Below are 27,721 nucleotides of genomic sequence, written 5' to 3' on the forward strand. Positions count from 1 at the left end.
ATTATTAGAGTATTAGATTCTTTTAAAAATGTACCAGGAGAACATATGTCTGAAGTTTTAAAAATTAAAGATACTATGAAGTTCAAAAATATTCATCTTTTCACTAATACAAAAATTATTAGAATTAATCAAAGTCAATTACTTACTAGTCTAATTAACAACTTAAAATCTAGATTGCTCGAAAATGAACAAGATGATATGATTATTCAAGATAATTATTATGCAAATAATGGATATAACCAACTGGCCAGAAAATAATGACATACGATTTGGAGAAACCGAGGTTAAACGTTTATGTAAACGCTTTATGCTCAACCAAGAAAATGCAATAAATGGAATCAGGCAACTAATTCATGATCCAACAGTTTTACCAAAAGATATTATGCCAGAATTTAATAATTTTTATAAAACATTTCCTGTTTCAACAGCGGAATGTGAAAGAGGGTTCAGCTTAATGAACAGCATATGTACTAAACTAAGAGCAAGGCTTACCATGAAGAATATTTCCAATTTAATGTTTGTTAATATTAATGGTCCTCCACTAGAAAAATGGGACCCCAAAGACTATGTGAAATCCTGGATGGTTAATCATAGATCTGCAGAAGATACTAGAACCAAATTATGTAGACCAGCTATTGCTGCAAATAGTGAAAACAAATCCAACCTTTGGAAAATACTTAAAACAAATTTAAAAAAAATGTCAAATAGATGTGCTATTAGACTATTAAATGTTAAAATAATTAATTGTTTTTAATTTAGTATATTGTAAAAAGATAAATAAAAGTCATAGTTCGAGCGAAGCGAGAAAATTTTTTTAGACCCTATCTGGATCCCTCCATTATATATGTCGTAGGCATATAGTCAAATCAGGCATTTTATTAAATGCCTAGGCATATAGTCAAAGAATTTAATGTTTATGCAATTTCACTATCCGCCTAGACATTTAGTAAAATGCCTAGTCATTTAATTAAGTGACTAGGCATTTGACTAAATGCCTATTTCATGCCAGGCAAATAATAAAAGAACATTTTGTATTATTTTAAAAATTTAAATATATTTTCTATCAGTTATTTATTGCTATTTTATACATAAAAAAAGCTGTGTATTATTTATTAATATGAAAAACACGTATAGATACTCGTATATGAAATAATATGTTTAATTTTGTGTCATTATGTCAACTATTACTATTGTTTTAAAAATGAAATAATAAAAAATAAATATATTCAGGTAATAACTAATTAGGTGTGATAGACATAAATGATGGTACGAGTATATTGTATAGCATATATGTATAGTCAGTAAAGTCTATAGTACGAGTAGTGAGTACTATATATTCTTATTAAATAAAAATAAAAGTTCCATTGGTTTTTACCTTGGAAAATTAACGTTGGTACTAGGTTGTATGAGAACCTTATCTATAGATATTGAGTACTGTGGGACAAATTATAATCTTATCGATTATAACGATAAAAATATGACGTTACGGAAAAAGATACAGAACATGCGATTGAATTGTACAATAATTTAGTTTAGTACGTCTATTACGTTTACGTAAATCGTATGTAGTGTGATCGCGATTGCATGTAATATTGTAACATAGGTATACCTATTGACATTTTTTGTATATTTAAAATTTTGATTGTTTTTATTTGTATTTTAAAATATAATATAATGTCACACAGTGTATTGTTTTATGAAAAATTAAAATCAATTTACGACAACCAAGATAAAAAAAAGGCATGGAGTCAGGAAGACTACGACAAAGCACTAAATGAAATCAATGATGCGAAATTGAATCCAGGTAAAACTAAAACTCAAAACCAATATTATTTATGTCGTAAATATGATCTGATTGAAGTAGGAAATGTTAAACATATTATTTTAAAACCAAAAACTAAAACCGAAAATATTATTTATGTTGTACCATATGAAAACTATTTTGAAAAAATCGAAGAAAGTCATAAAGCGACTGGTCATGGTGGAAGGGATAAAGTTGAGCAGAGTTTAAAAAATAAATACAATATTCCTCGAATAGCAATCCAAATATTTATAAATTTGTGTACAACTTGTAACAAAAAAAAATCAAAACCTTGTAAAGGCGTCGTTATAAAACCAATATTATCGGCAGATTTTAATTCAAGAGGGCAAATTGACCTTATTGATTTCCAATCAACACCCGATGGAAATTTTAAATGGGTTATGAACTATCAGGATCACGCAACCAAATATTTATATCTTCGACCACTTACTTCAAAACGAGCCACCGAAGTTGCACACGAACTTTTAAAAATTTTTTTGGAACAAGGAGCACCTCAAATACTTCAATCTGATAATGGGCGAGAATTTACAGCGAAAATAATTGAAGAATTAGCAGAATTGTGGCCTGAGTGTAAAATAGTACACGGGCGGCCGCGGCACCCTCAGAGTCAGGGATCTGTAGAAAGATCAAATCAAGATGTTGAAAACATGTTACGAGCTTGGGTCGTAGACAATAAAAGTACCAAGTGGTCAATCGGAGTTTATTTTGTACAATGGCAAAAAAACATTTCACATCATCGAATTTTAGGTCGTTCGCCATATCGAGCCTTGTTTGGCACTGAACCGAAGGTAGGTCTTAGTTCTACAAACTTACCTGCCGAAATTATTCAAAAATTATCAAGTGAAGAAGATTTTGAAAATATTTTACAATATTGTGACATAAATAATATCTGCAGTGTTTGTGAAAAATCAGGTAGTGAACTCCAATGTACTATATGTAAAAGAAATATTCATTATGATAATTGCAGCTATTCTATAAATAATAGTAACGATATTGAAAATATTTGTCTGCTATGTAATAATGAAAAACAGATAAAAGTTAACCGCATTGAATCTTACAAACGACAAACTATAGCAGCTAAAAAAATGGCAGAAAATAGTGAAAAACTATTTAAAGAACTAGAGGTTGGTGATCAAATAGTATTAAGTGTTCCAAAAGTAGACCGAGGACCTCTCGATAGTCAAAATATAAATGGGTTAGTGATAGACATTCGGAACGGCGTTTACCAAATTGGCACAGAAGTTGGTATAATAAAAAATTGGTGTTCAAGAGAAGAACTTCAACTAGTGTCAAATAATGGTTTAGAAGACAGCAAAATACAAAAAGACAAATACGTGTCCATACGTGAAGCAGTAGCAAACTTATCAATTTTCAACGGTCAAGGTTTTGTTAAATGTCAATGTCAATCAGGAAAGCGGCAATGTCAAACCAATAGGTGCTTGTGTTTTAAGAAAAATCTTAAATGTTCCAGCAAATGCCACCAAATTACAACATGTGACAACAAGTAATAGGTAACAAAAACTTGTAATTATAATATAACTTTTTATTTATTTTTTATTATTTCATTTTTAAAACAATAGTAATAGTTGACATAATGACACAAAATTAAACATATTATTTCATATACGAGTATCTATACGTGTTTTTCATATTAATAAATAATACACAGCTTTTTTTATGTATAAAATAGCAATAAATAACTGATAGAAAATATATTTAAATTTTTAAAATAATACAAAATGTTCTTTTATTATTTGCCTGGCATGAAATAGGCATTTAGTCAAATGCCTAGTCACTTAATTAAATGACTAGGCATTTTACTAAATGTCTAGGCGGATAGTGAAATTGCATAAACATTAAATTCTTTGACTATATGCCTAGGCATTTAATAAAATGCCTGATTTGACTATATGCCTACGACATATATATCTATGTGAATAAGGCCACGGTTTATTTTAGCAATACATCACTGTGTATAGGTGCCTCGCAGGTACCTACTACATAACTTAATATTATACTGAATAGACGGACACGATGAGGAGAAGATACAGAATAATATAGTTAGAATAAGTAAATCTTTAGGTATATTATACCTATACAATTAGTATGCATTTTGTGTAGTCCTGCAGTGATGATGGATAGGGGCTCGGAAGTCATTCGAGTTAGAAAAAAAAAAAATGAAAAAAATGCAAATAAAATTTGATAAATAATCATCAAAATTCAAAAAAATAACTTTTGGTTATTAAAAAAAAAAAGATTTAATTGTTAAACGAAATATTTAACGTTGTAACATTGTAAGATATCTGTCTTATTGTTGACTGAAAAAAAACCTGGTCTCATTGAAATTTGAAACCCATTTTATTTCTTTACATTCTCGTGACAACTATAGGTACACATTAACAATAATAGTGATTTGTTTTATATATTCAAAATATAAACAACTAGACGAGATAGAGTACATAATTATTTTGTACATACGAATTAATTATCGATATAAAAAACAATCATAAAAATATTCAGATAATTTACTTCACATTATGAAAAATAGATTTATATTGTTATTTCGAACTGTCATCACCAGAAACCGACGAAAACACGATTGTTAGTTGGAACTAATAACAATTTAAAATCTTACCCCCGAATATCAACCGTTACCTATATTAACAATAACCGAACAGTCAACTGCGACGATAACCAATAAATACCTACATTTAATAATATCTATTTAATATTATCATTAAAATACAAGGCTTAAAAAAGGAAAAAGAAATTTTTTTTAGACAATATTAAACATGCATAATAAGAGCATGAAAATCAAGAAATAGTAATTTGAACTTTTTCCCTAAAATAGATGAAGTTTGTAATTTAATAATACAGAAAAACAACTATATATTACATTAAAACGCTATAAAAATAGGTACTAAAGTTATGAACATTAAAATAATAGTTTGAAAATATAGTAGATATGCATTAAAGCTAATGATTAATCTTAGTATAGCATAATCTATCTAAATGATAGATTATTGTTATTGGTCCAATATTATTGTTATTCTCACAAGACATTTTATTTTACTTTTCTTAGGTGAGAACGTATTTATGGAGTCAAGTGGGTTATATTGGTTTCGATGAGTGGTGTGACGTGTGAGCAGATATAGGATTCTAGGGTTTAACTTTCATGCCCCCCCGAATTTCTTCCTTCTCATAATTTTTTTTTTTTTTTTTGACTGACTATTTTAACGACTAATTTTAGTACAAATAAAGAACAGTCTGTGACAGTCATGAATTCAGTGGTGTAAGAACCCGATGTCCAAGACGGGCATACGCCACGGGCCCAAAACTGACGAGGGCCCTAGCTTAACCAAAAATACCGTTTTTTTTTTATGTTAGATTACAGATTTCACATCAAAATAATTAATTTAAAAATTATATTATTTTGGCACTTGAAATAAATTTCAACTTTAAATAGTAAAAAATAATTATCATTTGTTTATACTTTTATAAATTTAAGAGGCCTCATATAGGGAGTTTTATGATACAGGCTTCAAAATCCTAGTTACGCTACTGCATTGACTACCTAAAATATAGACACGATAGAAAGCTATACTATTTGTTTAATAATATATATCTATACGATGGCTTTTTGAACAAACAACTAACTGACTCGACTTTATCACTGAAGTACGGTCGCCAATTGTGTCACAGGCAATGTTTACACTATGGTTGTAAATAGAAGTTCTATGCCTGTACAACTGAGGTTTATACCATTGAGTAATTAGTATATAGTAGTAGTTAGGTTCTCTATCATGGTTCACATTTTACGCACCATAACTCAAGCCAAGCCGTTCATCACCGCGAGCTCTACCTATATACCGTAAAGCATTCTCTTCGCTGTTTTCATATTCGTCATCTGCAGTAGGGAACGGATTTGAATGCAAATTGCATTTTTTACTGAATGTCCGAAAACATTGGTTTCCAAGCAAAAAGATCATTTCATACATCAAAGAATTAAAAAATGTAACTTTTATTTTGCATTTTTTTACATTTTAGATTCTGAACGAAGTGATGAATGTATTGATTTTACAATGATGTGTGTTTTTTTTTTTTTTGTTTTTGTGTCTGTGTACAGCATAACTAGTCGAAATAATGCTTCGATTTCAAACTTTGGGGGTGGTTTCCGATGTAAAAGTGAAGATCCTTGGTGCATTATAGAGGTCAAAAGTAAACATTTTCCAAAAAAATCGAGAAAACAAAAAAAAAATGACAGAAAAACGGGAATTTTTACGCAAAGTCAGTTTTCGACCAAATCGATTTTTTTATATGGTTGTAATTCAAACTAATCACTGTAAATACTTGAAATTTTCACCAAATGTTTATGGTAGTGCTATCTATATACAGTTTAATTTTCAAAATTTCGACTTTTTTTGAGTTATTTATAGACCACTGAAATTTTCGACTTTTTTGAGAATTTTTTTTTGAAGTGTCGGTAAAAAAATGTTGGACGACCAAAAAAACTTGAAAATTTAATAGAAGGTTCCTTATGAGTTGTTCTTATTGTAGCTAAAAAAAAAAATTAAAAATCGTAAGTCACGATTTTTTTTAATAAGCGTTTACAGTTCGAAATTTTACGAAATCTGTCGAAAACGCGAAAATTTGCAAGTAATTTTGAAGTTGAAAAATCATAAAATTTTTTGCGTTTATAACTACGGATTGAAAATTCAACACTAAGTTTTCTATAAGTTTTCCTTCAAGTAGCTATAGAGAAAACTCGAAGCATCATTATAGGAAAAATTTTAAGTGCGTTTGAATTTTAAATTTTTACGAAATAGCGTTACGATAACGACTTATCCTCAAATGATTTTAAACATTTGTTATTATTCAAAAAGTATAAGTCGTAGATACGTGAAAATTTTATCAGTTATTTAGATTGGCATTTTCTTTACATGACTTAATTTTCAAAATATTTTGACTTTTTTTGAGATATTTATAGACGACTGAAATTTTCAATTTGTCTGAAATTTTTTTTTTGAAGTGTTGATAAAATTTTTTTGGCCCTATAAAAATACTTGAAAATTTAATACAAAGTTCCTCATAAGTTATTATTATAGTGATTACAAAATTATATGAATACATAGGCACAATTTTTTTTTATTAGTATTTGAAGTCCAAATATTGACATAATACGTAAAAATTACGGCAATTTTCAAATTATCTTAGATCGAAATTCATAAAAGTTTTCCTTTTTAATTCTAAGATTTGAGAATTTAATACAAGGCTCATAATATAGTTTGCAATAGCAGTTGAAAAATAAACGAAATATATAGCTACCTTTTTTTTTTTACATGCATTCAAATTTTAATTTTGAAAACATACGTAAAAATCACGAAAATTCGTAAATTATTTTATTCTAGAAATTCATAAAAAATTTTCCTTTTATACCTAAGATTTGAAAATTTAATACAAGGCTAATAATATAGTTTTGCAATAGCAGTTGAAAAATAAAAGAAATATATAGCCACATTTTACATGCATTCAAATTTTAATTTTGACAACATACGTAAAAATCACGAAAATTCGTAAATTATTTTATTCTAGAAATTCATAAAAAAATTTTTTTTTAAATCTAAGATTTGAAAATTTAATACAAGATTCCTTACAAATTTGTCAATCTTTATCACAAAAAAAATGTCCAATGGAAATTCAAATTAAATTTTTATTAGCATTTGAATTTCAAATATTGACAAAAATTCGTCAAAACCATGAATATTTGCAAATTATTTTGTAGTTCAAAATTCATAATATTGTTTGTATTTATATCTAAGGTTATAAAATTTAACACCAAGTTTTCCATAAGTTTTGCTTCAAATAGCTATAGAGAAAATTTGAAGTGTCATTATAGGAAAAATGTTTTGAGCGTTTGAGTTTTAAATTTTTATGAAATCGCGCAATGATAACGATTTATCCTCAAACCAGGTATTCGTATATCTATGATAATATAAGGTATTGTGAATTATGATAACTACATGATAACTACACTAATTGATTAACTATGCCTTATGCAAAATGCGACTTATTTGAAAAATAAAATATTTATTTCAAAATAGAATATATGACAATATTAAAATATAATATATCCTAGACTGACAAATCATCTCCGTTCAGAATCGTTTTTCGTATACAATGATACCTATCATTGCATTCAAATTTAATCCCATCCATTACAGTAACCTACTGTACAGCAGAGCGACATCCACGACTTACCAGCTTTTTAAGACTTAAATGCATTTTTAGAGCATTTTTTGAAATTTTTAGTGCATTTTGTGGTTTTTAAGTCATTTTTTCAACATTTTTTCCACATTCATTCTAAAAAAAAATCAAAATACCTAAATATGTATTATGTTACGAAATTACGAAATTATTTTTGACACGTGTAGACACAAAATATATACATACAAGTTACATTAGATTATTACCCGCATTAAGGTAAAGATAAGAGATAAGATACGGTAAACTATTTATCTAAAGTTAATTAATTAAGGTTGTATTGTATTTAAATATTTTTTATTAGATTTTTCATAATAATGTGTTTTTTTATAAGTTTTAAATACAAAATTTTGTTTTTATTGAATATAAACCCATTTTTAAAGTTTTTTAGGGCATTTTTTTAGTGTATTTTTTGATGTTAAAGCATTCGTTTAAGGCATTAAACCGTATTTTTTAAAGGCATTTTTCTTGTTTTTTAGAGCATTTAAATCCGTTCCCTAGTCATCAGTATACCGGATATCAATACCGGAATCTCTGTGACCTTTGCTTTAACTACTATATTCTGCCTGTCGCATTAGACGATTGTTTCGATTGGACGAGTTCAAAATTTTTTGTTCATCGTTTGATTCTACCGATTCCCACTATACTGATAGTCTTAGTTGATATTGTTTTTGTAAAAATAGTGTTCAGTATTGGATATACACAGGTTTTGTGATAATTTGTTTGACTTTATAGTTTTTAAATCCTACTCCTAGTGCTTTTCTCCAGTTATCGAATTTTCATTAAAAAAGAATTTAGAATTTTCGAGTTGTATCCAACACCAGACTTTATAATAAAATGGTACATTGGATTTACAATATGCGTATCACCGAATTCTTATTGTTCTTATTCGGTATGACTACATAATATTAATATAGCTACGAATATTTCAGAAGCCATCAATACTGAATATTTAGATTTACCTACTTGTATTTTTCACATACATTTTTATTGGAAACTTGTAATTGATGTCCGGCACCCATGGATTAATTATTATGATGTCAGATATTTCATTTACTGTGATAATTTAAGGCTTATGTATAATCATATAATATAATATTCATATATACATTAGCGGAATCAGTTAAAGTTTGGATCAGAAGTGGATTCAGTCTTTGAGACGAGACATATATATATGTACAGTGAAGGTTAGGTCACCTGTATTTTTGTTGGGGAAATTAGAGAAGAGTGTGTTCGCATTTTGGAAGTTGAATAACTTGACGTACCTATCTTCTAATTCAGACGTAATACACGAGGGAATGCCCTGCTTTGAATTGAGTTGACGTCAACAGTTAAATATATTTTTAAATCAAATACGAAATATATGGTATAGAAGTTTTTTTCTTTCTTTCTTTTGTGCCGTTTTTACTGTTGTAAAAGCACAATGGCTTTGTTAAATACTCTTTAATTTAGATTATGTTTCGTTTGAGTCCATAAAACCTAGAAAAATAAATTACCATAATGTTTTAGTCGTGTAAATTTGAAGTTTTACGACGTAAAAAATAGGTAGTAACTCAACAGAACATAAAATCGTTGTTTTGGTTGACAATAATTGCTGTATTAGAATAAAGACAATAAGGCGATAGGTAACCAATAATGCGTATGGCCCAACGTCAGAAAACGATAGTACAATTTAAAGAATTAGGTAGTATTGAAATTTCAAATAACATTTTCGGTACCTTTAATATCTAAAGATGAAACTATTCAATTTTCCAAACTATTGTAAAACATTTCGTCATTCATTGTCAATATATTATTGCGATACTTCAGAATCAAATTGAACTAGAAAAAAATTGATCATCTGCTCTCTTAAATATACCACTAGCTGGCTCCACATCGTTTTGGTGATTTAAGTTTGGTAGTATAATTTTTCAATAAATATTAATATAATTTGTCTTGTAAAAATTCTTCAATGAGAGACGAAATATATTGTTCGAAGTTAATAATTTTTTTATTTTTTTATTCTTCATGTTACATAATATATCATATTTATATAGATTGATTTGGAAATTTAAAAAAATAAAACGAGTTCGTCGTCGTCATTGTAAAATAATTATGTTATGAAGAAGTAAATGAATAATTATAAAATCAAAACCTATATAAATAATATTGAACAATATTTTGTAGACAACCAGGGTGTAGCAAAAGACCCGAAAAATTAAAAAACGGTTTTATAATCGATATGTGCATACATATTATAATGAATTGACGTTTGCGCTATACAAATAACATGAATTTTTTTAACTCTGAAAATATAAATAATTGTAAATCTGGTTTTTAAAAAACTTTGGGTTGTAAAGTCAAAAACTTTAATTATAAATTTATCGATTAAAATATTGTATAAGATTTTTAATTTGTACAGTCTTCCTGTTGCATACTACATTATACAGGACGATTATTTATAGTGAACACTGATGATTTTATTAAAACTTAAAAGTAAATACCATCTATTAATGGTTTTGAAAATATTTTTTACCTAAATTATTATTATTTCAAATAGAAGTAATTATTTTTTGACTAATAGAAAAATAATCAATTATACACTCTGGATCACAGAATATCAAACTATTAAAACTATTATAACTAATCAACTGGTAAGTTATAAATTATTATTTATTATAAGTACCTATCTACAATTTTGATGAGTGGTGAAGTAGTAGTAGATGGACATTTTGCTGGATACTTACCCCTGTACCGCTTCCACCACATTAATCAAAACTTAAAATACTCGTAACTATTATACTTAAGTAACTTACTCGTTTAAAGTCCGAATTGTATATATTTAAAATCGTGACAACAAAATATATTTGCTTCAGAATATTAAATTAAAAATGTCGGTATGCTGTCACTTAAAAAAGTTTAAAACTTTTTTCGTACCTATTCGTTTTTATAAAATTACTTTTAACTGTGTAAAAATATAATATATATATATATGTTTCCGAGAAAATGTTTTTACTTTTCGGGTGAAAATTCGTATATACCTATGTAATATTATTGTGTATGGTATAAAACGTAAAGGTGGGCAAGTTAAATAAAATTAAGAGGACACACGGCCGATAACTTAAAAGTTACCAAATTATGAATTTAACTCGATAAGCTAAAAATTGATATGTAAAAAAATATTAACCAAACTCGGTTTAAAAAGAGTTAATCTATTATTTTTAATTAGTATGTAAATCACATAAAGAGTGTTTCTTACAAAGTAAGAGTTTGTAAGAGTGATCTTACAAAATACGTATATCAACATACGAAATTATTTTATGAAGATAAAGAACAGAAATGTTTTTGTTATTATAGTATTGGATTATTTTTATTATATATTAATATTTACGTATAAAAGACAAAATTCAAAATGTTTTTGACTTTATGGATTATTTCTAAATCAACTGAAAAATCCAAGTGTTTTCAACTGTCAATTAAACTAATTAAGTTTATAAGTTGATAAGAAAAAAACTAACTAATTATGTTAAAAAGTTAACTTCTTAATTAGTTAATGCCAATCGTTGATAAAACGATTGAAATAATTAATGCATTTCGAAAAATAATTTTATAGTTTTATGTATTCTGATATTCACACACTTATAGGTAAGGTAGATTTTTACACAATAATGGCGTATAATGATTCAATATTATTATATTACAATTATTACAATAATAGGTAGGTATATAATATTATTATTATCATCATAATGACATAATATTTACATAATTATTTTTGAATAGTTATTTTTAAGAAAAACAATTATAATAATAAAAAAAAAAACTAAGTACACTATTCGTCTATAAGTTTATATCGTATATTTATCTTCGAAAACGATACCCATTAATATATATTTTTTATTATAATAAATATTATATAGTTATATAACAATCAAAATAACAAAATAATAATAATAATATATTTATACTTATCTATCGAAACATAGGTAAACAATGATGATAATAATAATAATAGAATTTATATAATAATTTTTATAATATTTATATAAAGTGTAATAATTATAATACGTTTTAAATAATACATTTATCGTAACTTATCATAATTATTTTTAAAATATAACATATAGATCATATTTGTCTGGAACATAAACACTTACACACGTAGAGATGCACATTTAATAATACACACATAATAGTATAATATAATATTCATCTTAGGCTAACACATTCATATATAAATTATACATTTATAATATAATATAACGTAACACATATATAGTTTTATGTAATAATAATAATAATAATTTATTAATATTGTATTGTTTATACCTGTACAGGGCGCAGCCACGTAATACTATATAAAATAATATAATATATTGTCAGAGCGCGCCCGCCGCTTAAAAGATAAATACATTTTTAGGATTACAAAAAAATAAAAATAAAATAAAATAATAATGCCGAAATTTCGAAGGTAAATGAGACGTCATTAGGACCGTGGTATGGTTAAGCGGTGACGGTGAGTGGGTGCTTGAATCATAATATTACCCACCAGCCGACGCGATTACACCCGAAACTGGCGAGTTTTCGTATCAACGTTGGTATCGATGGCCGTCATTAGAGCGGACGACACGTCATATTATTATCATTACTGTTTTAACAGTATTGTCTCACAAGTCACATCATAATATTCAATAAATGTGCGAAATTGCTCGGTCGAGTGTTCCATCGCTTTCATGACGAAAAATCGACATCCGCCTATGCATAAAAATATACGGTCGCAATGACGAAACTCATAGGGATACATCCCGAGAACGAACAGAATTTAATATAATATATATATATACAACATGGTAAGTACTATACAATACTATAATATTATAGGTAAGATTAAACGGTAAATTTTGGGCAAAATAGTAGACATAACATTTTATTTAATATATATATATATTGACGCGAACTGCAGATTCTCGCCTGCGAAGAACACGCCTCGAAAATAACGACGACGATAACCATACACCGCAAGTATTATTATGGTTTTATATTAATATAATATTACACCTACACAGTCGAACGGGGTGGAAAAAAATGATTATTTTACGGGAGGTGACACCGCGGGGAAGGCATGCGAGTGGAAGCGGCGGCGAATTCGGTGTAAACGAAGGTGGGTAACATATATATATATATATACACGTAGGTATATGGGAGAATTGAACGACTCGGTCGACGTGCAGAGTGATCGTCAGACGAGATAGAATGACCGATTGACGTACCTATACGGCGTATAACCCGTTCCTTCAGCAGTCATAACAAGAATCGCGAAAATGTGAAAATTAGCACACCACCCACAGGCCATAAGGTTTACTAGTTCTAAAATTATTTTATTCATCATAATAATCTTTATGGACATTTTAATACATACATATATAAAAAAAAAAAAATTCGAATAGAGTAGGAAGTTTTTTTCCGTTTGACGGCATTCACTGTTATAGTCCATATTATTATGGCTCGGGCCATAAGTACCTATATAATAAATCGTTTTCAAAAAATCGAATTTCAAATCATATTGACTTTATTACTGAGAACACGCCGACTTACAATAATATCGATGTATATATATATATATGTCTACCAAGCGGTTGAACCGCATTCATTATCTAAACCTAAATTTCGTAATATATTGCCTCTCTCGGAGGGTGAAAGTGGAGGGAGGGGGAATTTGCGATATTTTGATGTATAATTATTTTTCTCAGAGTTTATTTTTAGACGATAACATTAAAATTGTAGCAAGTCATATTTTATTTTGTAGGAAAAAACCGATTTCTGTATCATATTTAGGTAACGTTTTAAACATTATTGTAGGTTTTTATACAAACATTTAAACATTAAAAATAAAAACAATAAACTTATTTAGATATCATAATATTATTATAAGAACAGGACGCTTTTATTCGATATAAAGTTTAATTTTCAAGCGAGACGTTATTGAGACGATTTCTCATACTTACCTGTAATCAATCTCACTTGAAAATCAAAATGACAAAAAAATCGACGGTGCTTTAGCACGGAAATGATGATAAATGTTCTTACCCAAATGTTCGATAACATTCACTCTAATTTTGTATTAAAACAAACAGCCCCACTATATGAACTAATTTTTTTTTTAACAGGAGACCTGCAGTATACGGGAGGGATGGGGGAGGGGGTCATATTACCTACGCTTAGGGGTGGGTTTCGAAATCGGCTTTTGTCGCCAACATTTCATATTTTATTATTGTTGTCGCGATTCACGGCGAATTCATATTGAAAGTCTGAAAGGAAAAAAAATTGGTCGTTGAGCTTTTTATCGCGGTGCCCAACCACCCATACCGGCCGGTGATTCTTCTGCAGCCATCGAACACTCGTCATTTCGAAAATATAAATGTTTTTGCATAAAAATGCGCTTCTCAGTAAAACGAATCGGTTGGTATAATGCGCTTTACAATAATGATGTTGAACAGTCGGTATACCGTCTACAACGACGCCGGAAACCACAACGTCTGGTTATAACGACGTATTTCTTATTACTATATCCCTCTCGGCCGTCGTTATATAGATGACACAGACTGTAAAAGCCGTATAATAGGTATTAATATTATGAGATTGTGCCATTTCCGACCGCATAGAAGAAAAGAAATTAGTGGTACTTTCGACGATTTGAAAAACGACTTACATTAATTCTCCTCGCGAAGCGTTGCCGACAAATAATACAGGTTACATATTATACATATATATATGGGTGTACCGTGTTTGCCCTTTCTTCAATATTCTCGTTCACATATTTTGCATACATTTTTTAAAACTATTAAACCGTGTCTCCGAGAATAACATTTCAGAACAATTATTGTTTTAGTATATATTGTGTTCATCAAAACCTTGCATGCGCCGATAACCGAGTGGAAACAAAAATAAATTTATTTTTATTCGACTGCCTATAATATATTATAAAACCTAACGAAGAGTAAACCTGTACGCATAGGGCCGAATTGTATTATAAAATTGAATACGTTCTATGTACATAATACTATATATTATAATAGTGTTTGGAGTATGAAATATTTCACAAAAGCGTGACATTGAATTTTTTTATACGAATAAGCTAATAAGTAGGTAGGTATTATAAAATTATGAAGGTATATAAGTAGTTATGATATGATTATATACGTAAGAACAAAACTACAAAAATCCATAAACAAAAATAATTATAATACTGAAATATTTCACAATTTTAAATTTCACGAAATTTTCAAACACCATATCGGTTGGATTCGGATAAAGAGTGGGCGGGGGAAATGCGAAACACATAGAACAGGTGTCTAATAAGATATTTAGTGTTCGTTACGTCTTGCCCATCGATACATGATATAAATAGATCTACTCACAGATTATCGGGTAATATGTTGCAGTTGGACGATTTAATTTGTTTTCGATCTTTTACCGGTTCTTATCGTTTCCTAAACCGTCCTAAACGAACACGAAACCGTAGAACAATAATAATTGATCACCTCGTCGGAAGAGTATTACACCGATTCAGTGGCGGGGGCGGTGGTGGTGAGGGGTTAATAGGGGCGAATCGTAGAGGTGGTCGGTTGCGATTTATTTAATTATTTTTATTTATCGTATTGACAATATATTATTCGTAAAATAATATATTATTATGTTGTGATGAAAATATTAAATTTTGGACGACCGATGGGCGTAGGACTTTAAGTGTTGATATCAAGAAATGTTTTTTTTTTTTTTTTTTTTTTTTTTTACCAGACCTCTGTTTAAACCATGTCGAACTTTGAAAAAAAAAATTTAACCATAACAAATCTTAAAACAATATAATAATAGTAGTAAAAGAGTACTTAGCAATAATAATAAAAAAAAAATTAAAATCAATCTTCAGCGCTCGAACCGTTCGAAACAACTCTTGAAGTCCGAAGAGTTCGAGAAACGACCACTAAATAAAATATAATTTTTACTACAAACGATATCGCACCATCGTTTTAATAATAATATACCGTGTAATATCGTTACCGAACGCGATACGCATAGTATCTCGTACGGTAACGATATTATTGTTATTATAATTATTTATAACGATAGTTTTGATAGCATTTACAAAATATAATAATACGACTATTTCATCAGCCTTAGTTGCGCCGGACTCCTCGAGCGGCCGTTCAGACGTGCGTGGCCAGCGTCTGCCGCTTGGCCATGCCGATGTGATAGTTGGGCCCGGTGGGCACGGCGGTGGCCGACGGTCCGTGGCCGGCCGCGGTGGTTTTCCGCTTGCCCTTGCCGACCGCGCTGTACGGCGGCGGTTCGGGCCGACCGTACGCGTCGTACTTCTGCGGCGGCCGTGTCGGTTGTGCGGGCCACTGCGCCGACGTGGGCCGCAGGTATGGGTTACCGTACGTGGCCGAGTACTGGAGCAGCGTGGCCGGGTCACCGCCAGTGGACGTCCTGGCGGCCGCGTCCGACGACGGTTTGGGCGACGACGACGACGACGATGAGGAGGACAGCGCGATGACCGTCTGTGGCGGCGGCATTGGGTTCAGATCGTAGAGCCGGTCAGCCGTTATGTAACCGTTGTTGCTGGTCGGACGGTCCTGTCAGGGGCAGAACAAAAATAATAGTAGAGCAAATTAAAATCACAACAATAACGTCTAGCAGTGGCGCAACCAGTGGTTGGGGGGTGAGGAGGGAGAGAAGGGGGGGGGTGTTGTTCAATTTTCAGGAACTTAACGGCGGGAACATATTATATTATAGTTCCTTTTTCGTGTGAAGGAACATAATGGAATTCCATCCATTTTCCGCAAGAGAAACATGGACGATTTTATTTGCCCCACTTTTCGTTCATTATATTATATAATATTCTTGAATTTAAATAATTTTTATGGCGACAATTGTTGTTGACTTATTTTTTGGAAACTAATCCAATACGACAATATACGGTGATATTGACAATGTTTACAAAAATGTCGGAACATGTACAATCATTGTTGTGCGAAATAAACAAATCAAACGTTTCAAAAGCAACAGCACCTAATATTTTAACAATGTTTATAGGTACCTACTAAAACGTACACTAATACAATTTGAAAATGATCTAAAAAGTAAAAATGTTCTTCATTAAGGAACGAGGAAAGGAACTATATTTCCTTTATTTTAGCCAGGAACGAGTAACGATTTAGATTTATTTTAACAGAGTTAATGTGAACGTAAACAAATTAGTTTTCTAAAGCAACTGGGTTTATTATTAATTATTATTATTATTATCATCGACGATCGACGACGAATAGTAATTTCGAGGAAAAAATAAATACCAGCATGATATAAACAGGAACAAAAAGGAAAAACCAATCATAATATTATCCTTAGTTCCTCGAGAAACAGTACCTGATCAGTGATCACCTACTATATATTTCAAAACCTCATCGCTAGGTAGTTAAAATTATGAATATCATTAAAGCGAACACTATATATTTGTCAACTATCCGCATCGACTGTGGCGTTGAACGTGTTTATGAAATCATATCAGATCAGATGATTTTTGATAAGCAATTTTTCAATTTTCGAATGCCCCAAATCGAAGCCAAAACCAACAAACTCAAACTTTATTACAGCTATAAACATAATAACACCCATTAAAGACTCGAGTTGAAATAATTAGTCGACAATTTTTATTTATTACGGTTATATTATTATTATTTCGACCGGAATATTTTGAATTGACACTACTTTAAATTTCTAACTCATTAAAATATAATTTTTATTTTACTCCGCCAAGTTTGACATATTATTATTCATCATTAATTCTCCTTTGAGTCTGGCCAGCTCGGAAAACATCACGATTACGTTATTAAATTATCGTTAATAATCAATGACATAATTATATACGAATTACAGGCAGATATAGTGTCTCGTGCTGCATTTGCGTTTCCGTCAAAATTCACTTACTATTTTTCTAATTAATATTTTTTGTATATCCGAAATAATTGTACAAAATTTGTGCTTCTCTCCTCTCTCTTTGTTGCGGAATCAGAGATCCGCTCTATATCATAATTAATTTATAGAATTTTATGGTATGCCTAAGCTCGAAATAAAAATAAAAACAAATGTTTGTTTTACATTTTGTACGGAAAAATTCTCGGACGGCCGCGTTCGCGGAGCTTTGATTTATGTTAGTAAACATTTTAAAAGTTAAATTATTAATTTCCATTAAATTTTCAAATAATATGTAATGCGGGTAGGTACCCAAGGTCTTAACGTTTATACTTAGCAGCGGACGGATGGACGCATTAGGTATACCGCCGTATTTACGTCTCACGCCTTCGTCGGCTGAAAACCGACATCGTCGGCGGGAGTGGTAGGAGGGGAAGACGGATCTCTTCCTTAATTTTTTATTCTATCTACGCCGTCGTTTATGCGCACGGCATTTGAAAAAAGTAAATAAATTATAAATATATAGGTAACGAAATATTAATATTATTCGGCTGCAGATAAATGTATATAATACATTGTATACCTACGTATAGGTTGAAAACTTGCAATATATATAGGTAATCGTATAATGTACGAATATTTATGCGATTGCGGACTGCAAGACACGATGGCGGAAGAAACGATCCTGTGCGATGTCTTATGCGTTTACACAATAGTGCTGTCGTATAGTACGATCAATATTATACCTTGCACATAATAGGTATAGATATATTCAAAAACCAGTAGGTTAATACGACGATACTTCTCACTTTTATTATTATTAAGTATTTGGAAATACGATAATGTGTCCAGCTCTATAAATTGGCATGGCCGCGCCATATCGTGATTCGTGATGAATTATATCGGATGCCGTGTATATACAGCCGAATGAGTCGTGGGGATGTAATAACCCATAATCCTTATAGGTACCGTACGTTTTAATATATATATATATATTATGTGGTTTTTTGGACGTGGGTGAGCTAAAATCCCCACTTGGGTGTGTGGGCTAATCTAAGCTCTTTCCGAAACCCTAACGATAGATATATATGACTGCAGTGCACGATTATAACGTTAACTTTATAGTCTAGCGTTATACCCCTAACATTATACTAAAAGTCGCCACATTTTAAATTTGTTATATCAAATAAAAATTTATCGTTCCGTCGTACCACAAACGTTTATAACATAATATATAGTGTCTTATGTCGTTGATTAATTTTTAATCTATACGGATTTATTTGCTGTAGGAAATTTAACGAACAATATAATAATATGTAAAATGTTTTTAAAATCAATTAATACATCGTGTATGTATTATATAGAAATATTAAAGTATCTGAAAAGAGAGAGAGAGAGAGTTTGAAGAAAACCGTAACAACGATTTTGTCCGTTTCAGGTGGTTATATAAACAAAATGATTCTCTCTCGCGGTACCTCATCGCTCCACCTGCAGCGTGATGAGCCCACTCTACGCGAAATGTTCAAATGTTTCTATGAATAGGAGGCACACATGCAGTATATATAGTCAGGTGTTTTTCTCAGTATGGGCGGGAGACGATTACAAACTATTGGAGTTAAGACGAAAAAGCGCGTTTCGACGGTTTCAATGTACCTACCCGTGTCGCAATACATACACACACATACACATATTATACAGTCCGCCTATATGTGTGCCCACCTACGAACACATCGGGTCACGTGTATAAATCATTGTGTCTGCCCGTGGGGGGGTGTGAGAAGGGGGGGGGAGGCGGCGGCGACCATTCCCCGGAGGATACTCTGCCGGCTGCAACTACGAAATCGCACACAGCGCCAAACGAAATGGACAAGCAGACAAACTTTTATCGCACTGGTAAGCACACACACACACACACATGCGCGCTTATGCTTGAACGTGAGTCACACGCACATAATATAAATACATTGACAGATATATAATATTATATTACGGCCTCTATTATGTATATAATATAGAACACGAATTATGTTTTTTACGAGTATATATATAGTAAAAGCCTGATATCTTCTGGTTATAACCTATACGACATGTTTGTAATATGACCTATAATCTATAACTAATACTAGGATCTCATAATCTAGTCAAAGTCTTGAGAAAATTTCAAATGTCAGTATGATAAAATAATAATAATATGACATAATATAGGACCTATGCACGGAAAACTGTTTTAGAGTGTTCAGGCTGTTAAACGAAAAAATACAAACATAAAAAAAGCATGAACTTTTTTTTTTATTAAATCGTTTTGTTTGGGACCAGTGGCGTGCAGTGTGCACAGCTTTTTTGAATGGGAGGGGATATTCATTTTGATTATTTATCGGACATGTATATCATTGTAGAACATATTATACATATATTTTCTTATATTTTATAAATAATATTTATATTTAAGATTTAATTTAGTATAATTTATTATGCAATGTAAATATGTTATAAATACTAATAGGTATACTAATAGTAGTAATAAAATCAGCTCTGTCTCTACATTCCGGGAAAAATTGAAATAACAGGTTTATTTTTAGACCAAACATATTGGTGGAATATTTTTGAAGATAATATATCGTATTGATAAGAATACAGGAACGCCATCTAATCTACAAGCGAAATCTTGAATTTTAAACCTAAATTTTTTTCATGTAAACAATAAATCATTGCAAAAAAATCCAAAAGGGGGGGGGATATGACACCCTGATCCCCCCCCGTGAGCACGCCACTGTTTGGGACAAATGAACTCCCCTATACGTACAAAGTATATAATATTATACATGAGCATAATACACACATCATTATAATAATATTATCTTTTACGTGCCTATAATTTTTTTTCCTATGTATATATATACGAGTATATATTATAATATAACTATATGGTATAATCATTGGACTGTTATCAGAACTGCGTAGGTATTAAGACGGTTTATAAAAAACAGAAGAATGATTATATCATAATATCGGTAGTTTCGTTCATCCTATGTTTTCCTATCTGCTTTAATTTGATCAGATTCGTCGTTTAGGCAATAATATAATAGACTTTCGTATATGGAATTTATAATGAGCAACTCTTACAAAAAATAATTACGAAACATAATAATAAGTCTGAAAGTGAGTTACACAATTTCGAAATTTTACTATTTATAACAAAATACGATGTCTTGGATAATATGATGGAGAATTGTTCACCATTATTTTGAACTCGTGATATTAAATGCAAGATTTTTAGCAACGAAACAAAAATACAGTATATTCGTGTGTGCCGTTAAAAGGTATCCAACGGCTGACCATTGGCACGGGTGCCATATAGGTTTAGTTCCCTAAATCCCTTACATGGGTTTTAATGTTTTATACACCTATAGGTATAATAATAATGCTATTGCTGTAATAGGATTTACTGCGGATTACACTCAGTGACTACGCGACGGTGATGAAAATCACAGTCTTACGGGTACTTGATTTGTGGTCGATCGGTAAGATGTTCGTATTGAATGTTCTCATGCCACGAGATTAATTCGTTAATTATACTAATAATACAGCCGAATTTCATGGCACAGAAAATAGTTCGAGATATCGAGTTTTATACGTATACATATACGTATAGCTGGCATATATAGCTATAGAGTAATGTTTGGTTTATTTAAACATCATGTACTTTGACTATATAGTACATAACTGATGTGTTTTTGACATAGTATCAAGTATATATAAGGCTGAGAAAGTTAACTTTATTGTTTTTTACTCATTATGTTTAGACGAAAAACAAAAGTTACTTTAATTTTGTTTTTAACAAAAAAATTGAAAAAGGAACTTAACTTGGATAATTTACAGACAAAATAACGGAACAAGAGGCCAACCAAAGATAGAACCGTACACAAACAGAAGTGTACGATATAGTTGTTGAAGTTAATTTTTAATTAGTTGAACAAGAATTTAAGTGGCCACGGCACCAACGCGTATCTTTGAACACGAAACTAGGTTATTGTCCACCGTCTAGTATATATAGAGTGTAACCTTCCGATGAGATATTTGAAATTAATTTGTCTGAGCGAGATTTAAATTTCAAAAATAGTCAATTTAACAGGACTTCGTCTCATTAAATGATTAGAGTCGGCAAGTCTTAAAGGTAAATTTTTCTTTTTAAAAGTGACCTTTGTTATTAATTGTAAATATAAAGTAACTCTACTTTAAATCTTTAGCTCTGGTGTTGTAACAAAATATACCTACTCTGTATGACAATAAATATTTTTATCGAATCGAAAATTATTGGAAGACACTAAAATTCAATCAGATATAATTTTGTTTCAATGTTCATAATGCTTAAGGAATGAGAACACCGGAAACCGGATCTTATACGATTTTAGGACGTGGACCGACAATCTTCGCTTTTACTAGGTAGCACTCGCCACACAAAACTGATGTTTTCCATAACTAGGCTCAGCTGTGTTATACAAATCCTTGTGATCATTGGGTGAGGAAGTCGAAGCTGTGATTTATACCAACGCGATATGACCGTATTTGGGTGTGTGTATAGTTACAGCGGAAAGGTTTTTCTATTTATACGATGTTTTGCGCACCGCATTTTCCTCGGTGCGGTCGTGTGGAAAAATATGAAAAATGTTTATCCGCAAAACGCGATCGGCGGTATCTTGTTTACGGGTTTTTATTCAAACTTCAAAGTGTATAATGCATATACATATGTTACCTACATTGATGACAAATCGCAGTTGTCCACATGATATTGTACAATCGTCCATCATATGTATTATACCTAACACGATATCATATAATTTAGACAATGTCTCAATAGGAATGAAGCCGACTGTAAAAATATGAATATTTTTCAAAATATTACTATGTAATAAATTAAAGTTGCATGGGCGTGTGGTTATGCAAAGAAAAAAATATTTTCAAAAAACGTTAATATTCATTCTAACATAGCATTTGCAGTGTTTACTGCACCAATTCACTCCTTATAAGTTTATCTACATAATATATTGTAGTAGGATATTGTGTTGTAACTATACAATATAAATTATTTTTGTGCAAGAAAGTCGGAAATACGATAGAAAATAACTGCCGAGTCTCCCAAAAGCCCGGGTAAATATCCGATATCCCTTAAAAAATATACCTAATTGTAATTTATTTAAAAAACAAAAATGTTCCCGCAATACAGTTAGTGTGAATACAATATGTTGCTCGAGATAATAATATATTTGACCACGGGTTTCGGTCATTTTACTGTGAATAGCGACTTCGTTTTTTTTTTCAAACCTAAAAATAGGTATAGGCATCACTCGTTGTCATCGGTTAATATATAGTACGCGAAATGCTTATCGAAGGCGTGTTGCAACTTTATCAATGTTACAGTATAGCCTGCAATATGGGCACCTAGTCGCTAAATAACGCAAAATTAGGGAGAAATTACTATTAGAGGTCCGACAAACGGATGGGATAAAAAAAAAAAAAAAATATCAAAATAATAAAAACCGTCTATATAGCCGTGATGAGTGCAATACGAGCGCGAAAAAAATAAAATTAGCTATATATTATCGTCAGAAAGGAAAAAAAGAAGCGTTTTCTATTATTCACTTCGCATACAGATTATATAGTATATATATATGATATATAATACTATAATATATGTATTTTGCCACTTATAGGTTATTATTCAACACAATAGGTATGCCGTATACGTTATTAACAACGAATGCACCGTTTGGAAATCGCGGGTGATCGCGTATTTGTGACAGACGTGTGTGTGGGTGCCGGTGATGAGGGGGTGAGAGAAAGAGAGAGAGACGGAATGGATTTCAAACGATTAAAAACTGGAAAACGATTAAAAACTCAAGTGGGTCATAATAATATATAGTTTCATTAAGTATGTATAATATTGCATAGGTGTGTTATAATACAACGTCCGTAATGAGCTGTTAGATGAGCTGCATTAGATATGTATATGTTATGCAGAAGAAGAGTATTTTTTCTGTATCGTTGTAAGAGTTCACAGCTTCTGCAATAATGCATTAAATGTCAAGACTTTAATTTCGCATATTTTTACATAAGGCATAAGATTATAGTAAGTGATCGGTCTCTGCTGCCTAGGTATAAATCAATTTTTTTCAATTTTTATTCCATTTTACAGTGACGTTTAAAAGGTTTAGCGATTTCCACCAAAGATTGTTATAGAACACGTTTGCACACATGTTTTTGACAAACTGTGTTTTTTTTACTATTTTCGAAAATCTACATAAATAAATACGATTATGTAGGTGCGAATACGATTATATTATAAAAACTGCATTAAAAGATGCATTTTTTAAAGGTTTTATGGTTTTGTTACTGCATTCAATTCACAGCTATATTGTATTACATTATTATGATATAGTATAATGCTGCAACTAACAATAAGTGCGTTCATTGTTCGTCTTTCAGAACCGCAATCCACGTGTGTACCACCTACTTGCTGCAAAAAAAAAAAAAAACGTTGGTAAAATGGCAAGCGAACGCGTCGCACATTTATAATAACCGTATACATCATTGCCACTATAATAATAATAATAATGAGACCAAGGAAATCGTTTTGTAATAAACGCCAACACCGCACGAGAGCACTCCGTACGTAGCGATGTGTTACAATATTGTATTATATACCATATAGTATATGGACTTAAACTCGTATTTTAGATGCAGCATATACATAATATATATATATATATATATTATACCTTCGAGGCGTGATGGGGTGCTACCCCTCATCACTTTCCCTAATTGATTTTTCGCGGTTGCACAACGCTTTTGGTATAGAGGTACTTACCATAGTATAATACATATATGTATATAGTTACAACGCTGTATATAATATAATATACCTATTATTATTTCGTCATCTAGGTACCTACATATTATGTATTATATTTTTCACGCGACCGGATGTGCCTATATTCTCGAGTGTTGAACATTATACAATTTGTAATAATTCCTATGCATTATATGTATATACTCTGCGCCCGCGATGGTATTCTGGTTCGCTATCACTCAACCTAAGAGTTGGTCGCATACTCGGACATTATATTTTTTTACTTATATAATATCTCGTGACGAAACTTTCGGGTTAGTGTAACACTTACAGTAGTATATAGTATAGTAACGGTTCCCTAAGTTTCGACTACCTGCAATGTTCCAGGAGCTCACGTATCCTGACCAAAACGAAACAATAATAATTGTCAATTATGCAGAAGTCTCATCAAATGAAAATTTAAGAAAATATAGTTTATACGTTAAAATTAAAATTTTAAATTCAATCACCATTCTACTGATTTCCCTTTATTCTTTCTCTTCTGTTCTAAAAACATTTATATTACTAAAGATACCAATTCCACACCTATATAATCTTCATGTAAAATCGTTCATCATACTAATAACTAAATCCCTATTTACTACATATCTAACTATTATTTTTATAGTATTAAGCATTTTGTATAAATAATATAATGTTCAATCTATGAGAATTTATTATTTATTAGTTAGTTTAGTAGTATTATAAATTATGTCTCATGATTATTGTATCACTGAACCATAGTTAATATTTAATACCTATATCCTTATTTTGAATGTACATTCGATTAATATTGTTGAGCAGTAATAATTTTTGGTCGAAAGCTAGTAAATAATTCAAAATAATTATAGTACTTATATTGTTAACGATTATTATTAATACACGAGGACAGAATACAAAAATAATTACAATAATACAGTAGAGTCGCGATAACTCGATCCTCGAACCTCAAAAGCTTGACAACTCGAATTTTTTTCCCTCCCCAAGAAAGCAATTTAGATGAATTCGAGTTAGGTATCTCGAAGCAAATTTTTATAGCCCTTTAACTTTGAAATATTGCTATACTCGACTGTTATTTATGAATTGACGCGTTTCCCTTAAATGTTTTATCGTTATTTTTTCTTACCGTCGTTGTCTCACATCTCATCATTTATGTTATGAAAATATATTACTGTAGTTGGAAAAAATTGAACGCCTGTAATAGTATATTGCGGTGAATAATTCATTGAAATTTACTTGGGTTCCTATACCGAACTATAATTACTTAACAAAAACCTACCTACATTTGACTAGTTAACGCCTTCTCAAGCCTCGTCAATATTGTTACAGGTGAGTCGATAAGACCTATATATGCTATAAAAATATAATAGCCATCCCAGTGACATTATAATGGAAAATGTCACAGACATCATCATGATGTAGGTATACTGCTATTTATGGTGTCATTTTTTTATTTTATTTTTTTTTTTATTGGATGTTGTGAATTCTTCAATATTTGTGCTACCTGTTACCTATCCTCTTTGAAAATTGTTTTTGAGCTTCAGATTTTTAGTAAGTTTTGTGCGAAAACGAAACAAAAACAACGACCAACAGTGACGACAAAAAAGAAATCGTTTTACTGGCGTGAGCGTGACAAAATCGTTGCGGGGGAGAAAGTAAAAAAAAAAACAGTTTTTCTGAAGTATATTTTACGGAGCGATTGGATATCATACGATACTTCACATGTCACCGCCACCCACATACAACGTTCGTATCGCTCGACCTACACATATGTGTACGTATAATACATACCTACATAATATTAATATATAATGTATATTGTAAATAAATTCTATTATACGCACCGGAAAATGAGATCAACTTCGGAGCCGAAAAAAATAACAAACATCATGTGATTGTTCGTGTTTGAACTCGCGGAACAAAATTTTATCTTATAATTTTTATAATATACAAAAAGGTTAAAAAATTTAAAAAAGAATTGAAATTCTAGCAGAATAATAGTTCTATAATATTTTGTTGTTGTTGTTGATTTCAAACCCTGGTGTAAAATATGAACATGTTTATTACTCACAATATACATAAAATTATAATCAATGTTCATCTTTGACTCACTAACACATTACAGCGTATATCCTCAATATGCCGAACGTCAATATCTCGAATTTTTCGTAATGCCACTCATTGCAAAATGTTCTTGAAATAATTATTACCAAGTTACAATAAAACTCAATACCTCGAACTTTCTGAAATTTTATCATCTCTATTCTATGCCCCACGAGTTTCAACATAGCGAGTGTTTTTGTATCTATATATATATTATGCTATATATATACGATTTTAAAATGTTATATATTATAATAGGTAATCAAATAATTTTTGTCCATATATATATAACTTATTAGGTACTAGGTAGGTAGGTTAGATACTCGAGTACATGTTGTTCACATTCTTTTCAGGTTTTCAGATTTATAATGCGTTTATCTTACTATTTTTCTAAAATGTGTTATCAACACATGTACGAGTTTATGTATTTAACTTTCCTCAAAAACAAAAAACCTAAACATTTTAAAATTAATATTCAAGGAAACACGGTAGATAAGAAAAAAAAATGAGTATTGAAAAAAAAGTTTTAAAAGTAAAACAAGAAGGGACATATAAATTATCCTTAATATAAGTTATAAGTTTATAAGTGATTAGTTCATTTAAAGTGTATTGAATATTTTTTTAGAGATTGATTAAATAAAAATATGATAACTTATTAAAGTATACTACATTATAGCTCTTTGACGTTTTTTTTTTTTTTT

General features: G+C 30.4%; 3 protein-coding genes across 3 annotated transcripts in view; 2 read left to right on the top strand and 1 right to left on the bottom strand.

Annotated features, from left to right (window-relative positions):
• The first annotated feature begins 227 nt into the window (after nt 1-227).
• LOC149060329 (E3 SUMO-protein ligase KIAA1586-like) lies at nt 228-1,718 on the top strand. The gene is made up of 2 exons (XM_089217281.1): nt 228-1,603; nt 1,686-1,718. Exon 1 carries the CDS (start codon nt 230-232, stop codon nt 752-754), a length of 525 nt encoding a protein of 174 aa, XP_089073407.1. The 5' UTR covers nt 228-229; the 3' UTR covers nt 755-1,603; nt 1,686-1,718.
• Nucleotides 1,719-2,202: 484 nt separating this feature from the next.
• Nucleotides 2,203-3,330, top strand: LOC149060330 (KRAB domain-containing protein 2-like). The gene is made up of 2 exons (XM_089228730.1): nt 2,203-2,610; nt 2,854-3,330. Exons 1-2 carry the CDS (start codon nt 2,203-2,205, stop codon nt 3,328-3,330), a joined length of 885 nt encoding a protein of 294 aa, XP_089084856.1.
• A 9,931-nt stretch (nt 3,331-13,261) lies between these two features.
• Nucleotides 13,262-27,721, bottom strand: part of rst (irregular chiasm C-roughest) — a 266,079-nt gene continuing 251,619 nt past the window's right edge. The window contains exon 11 of the mRNA XM_089215933.1: nt 13,262-16,695. Within this exon, the coding sequence (XP_089072059.1) occupies nt 16,267-16,695 (429 nt within the window). The 3' untranslated portion in view covers nt 13,262-16,266. The remainder of the gene's footprint in view (nt 16,696-27,721) is intronic.

Source organism: Diuraphis noxia, unplaced genomic scaffold (assembly GCF_037042655.1).
Source record: "Diuraphis noxia isolate RWA-SAM2 unplaced genomic scaffold, SU_Dnox_SAM2 contig0001, whole genome shotgun sequence".
In the NCBI taxonomy this organism is placed as follows: Eukaryota; Metazoa; Arthropoda; class Insecta; order Hemiptera; family Aphididae; genus Diuraphis; species Diuraphis noxia.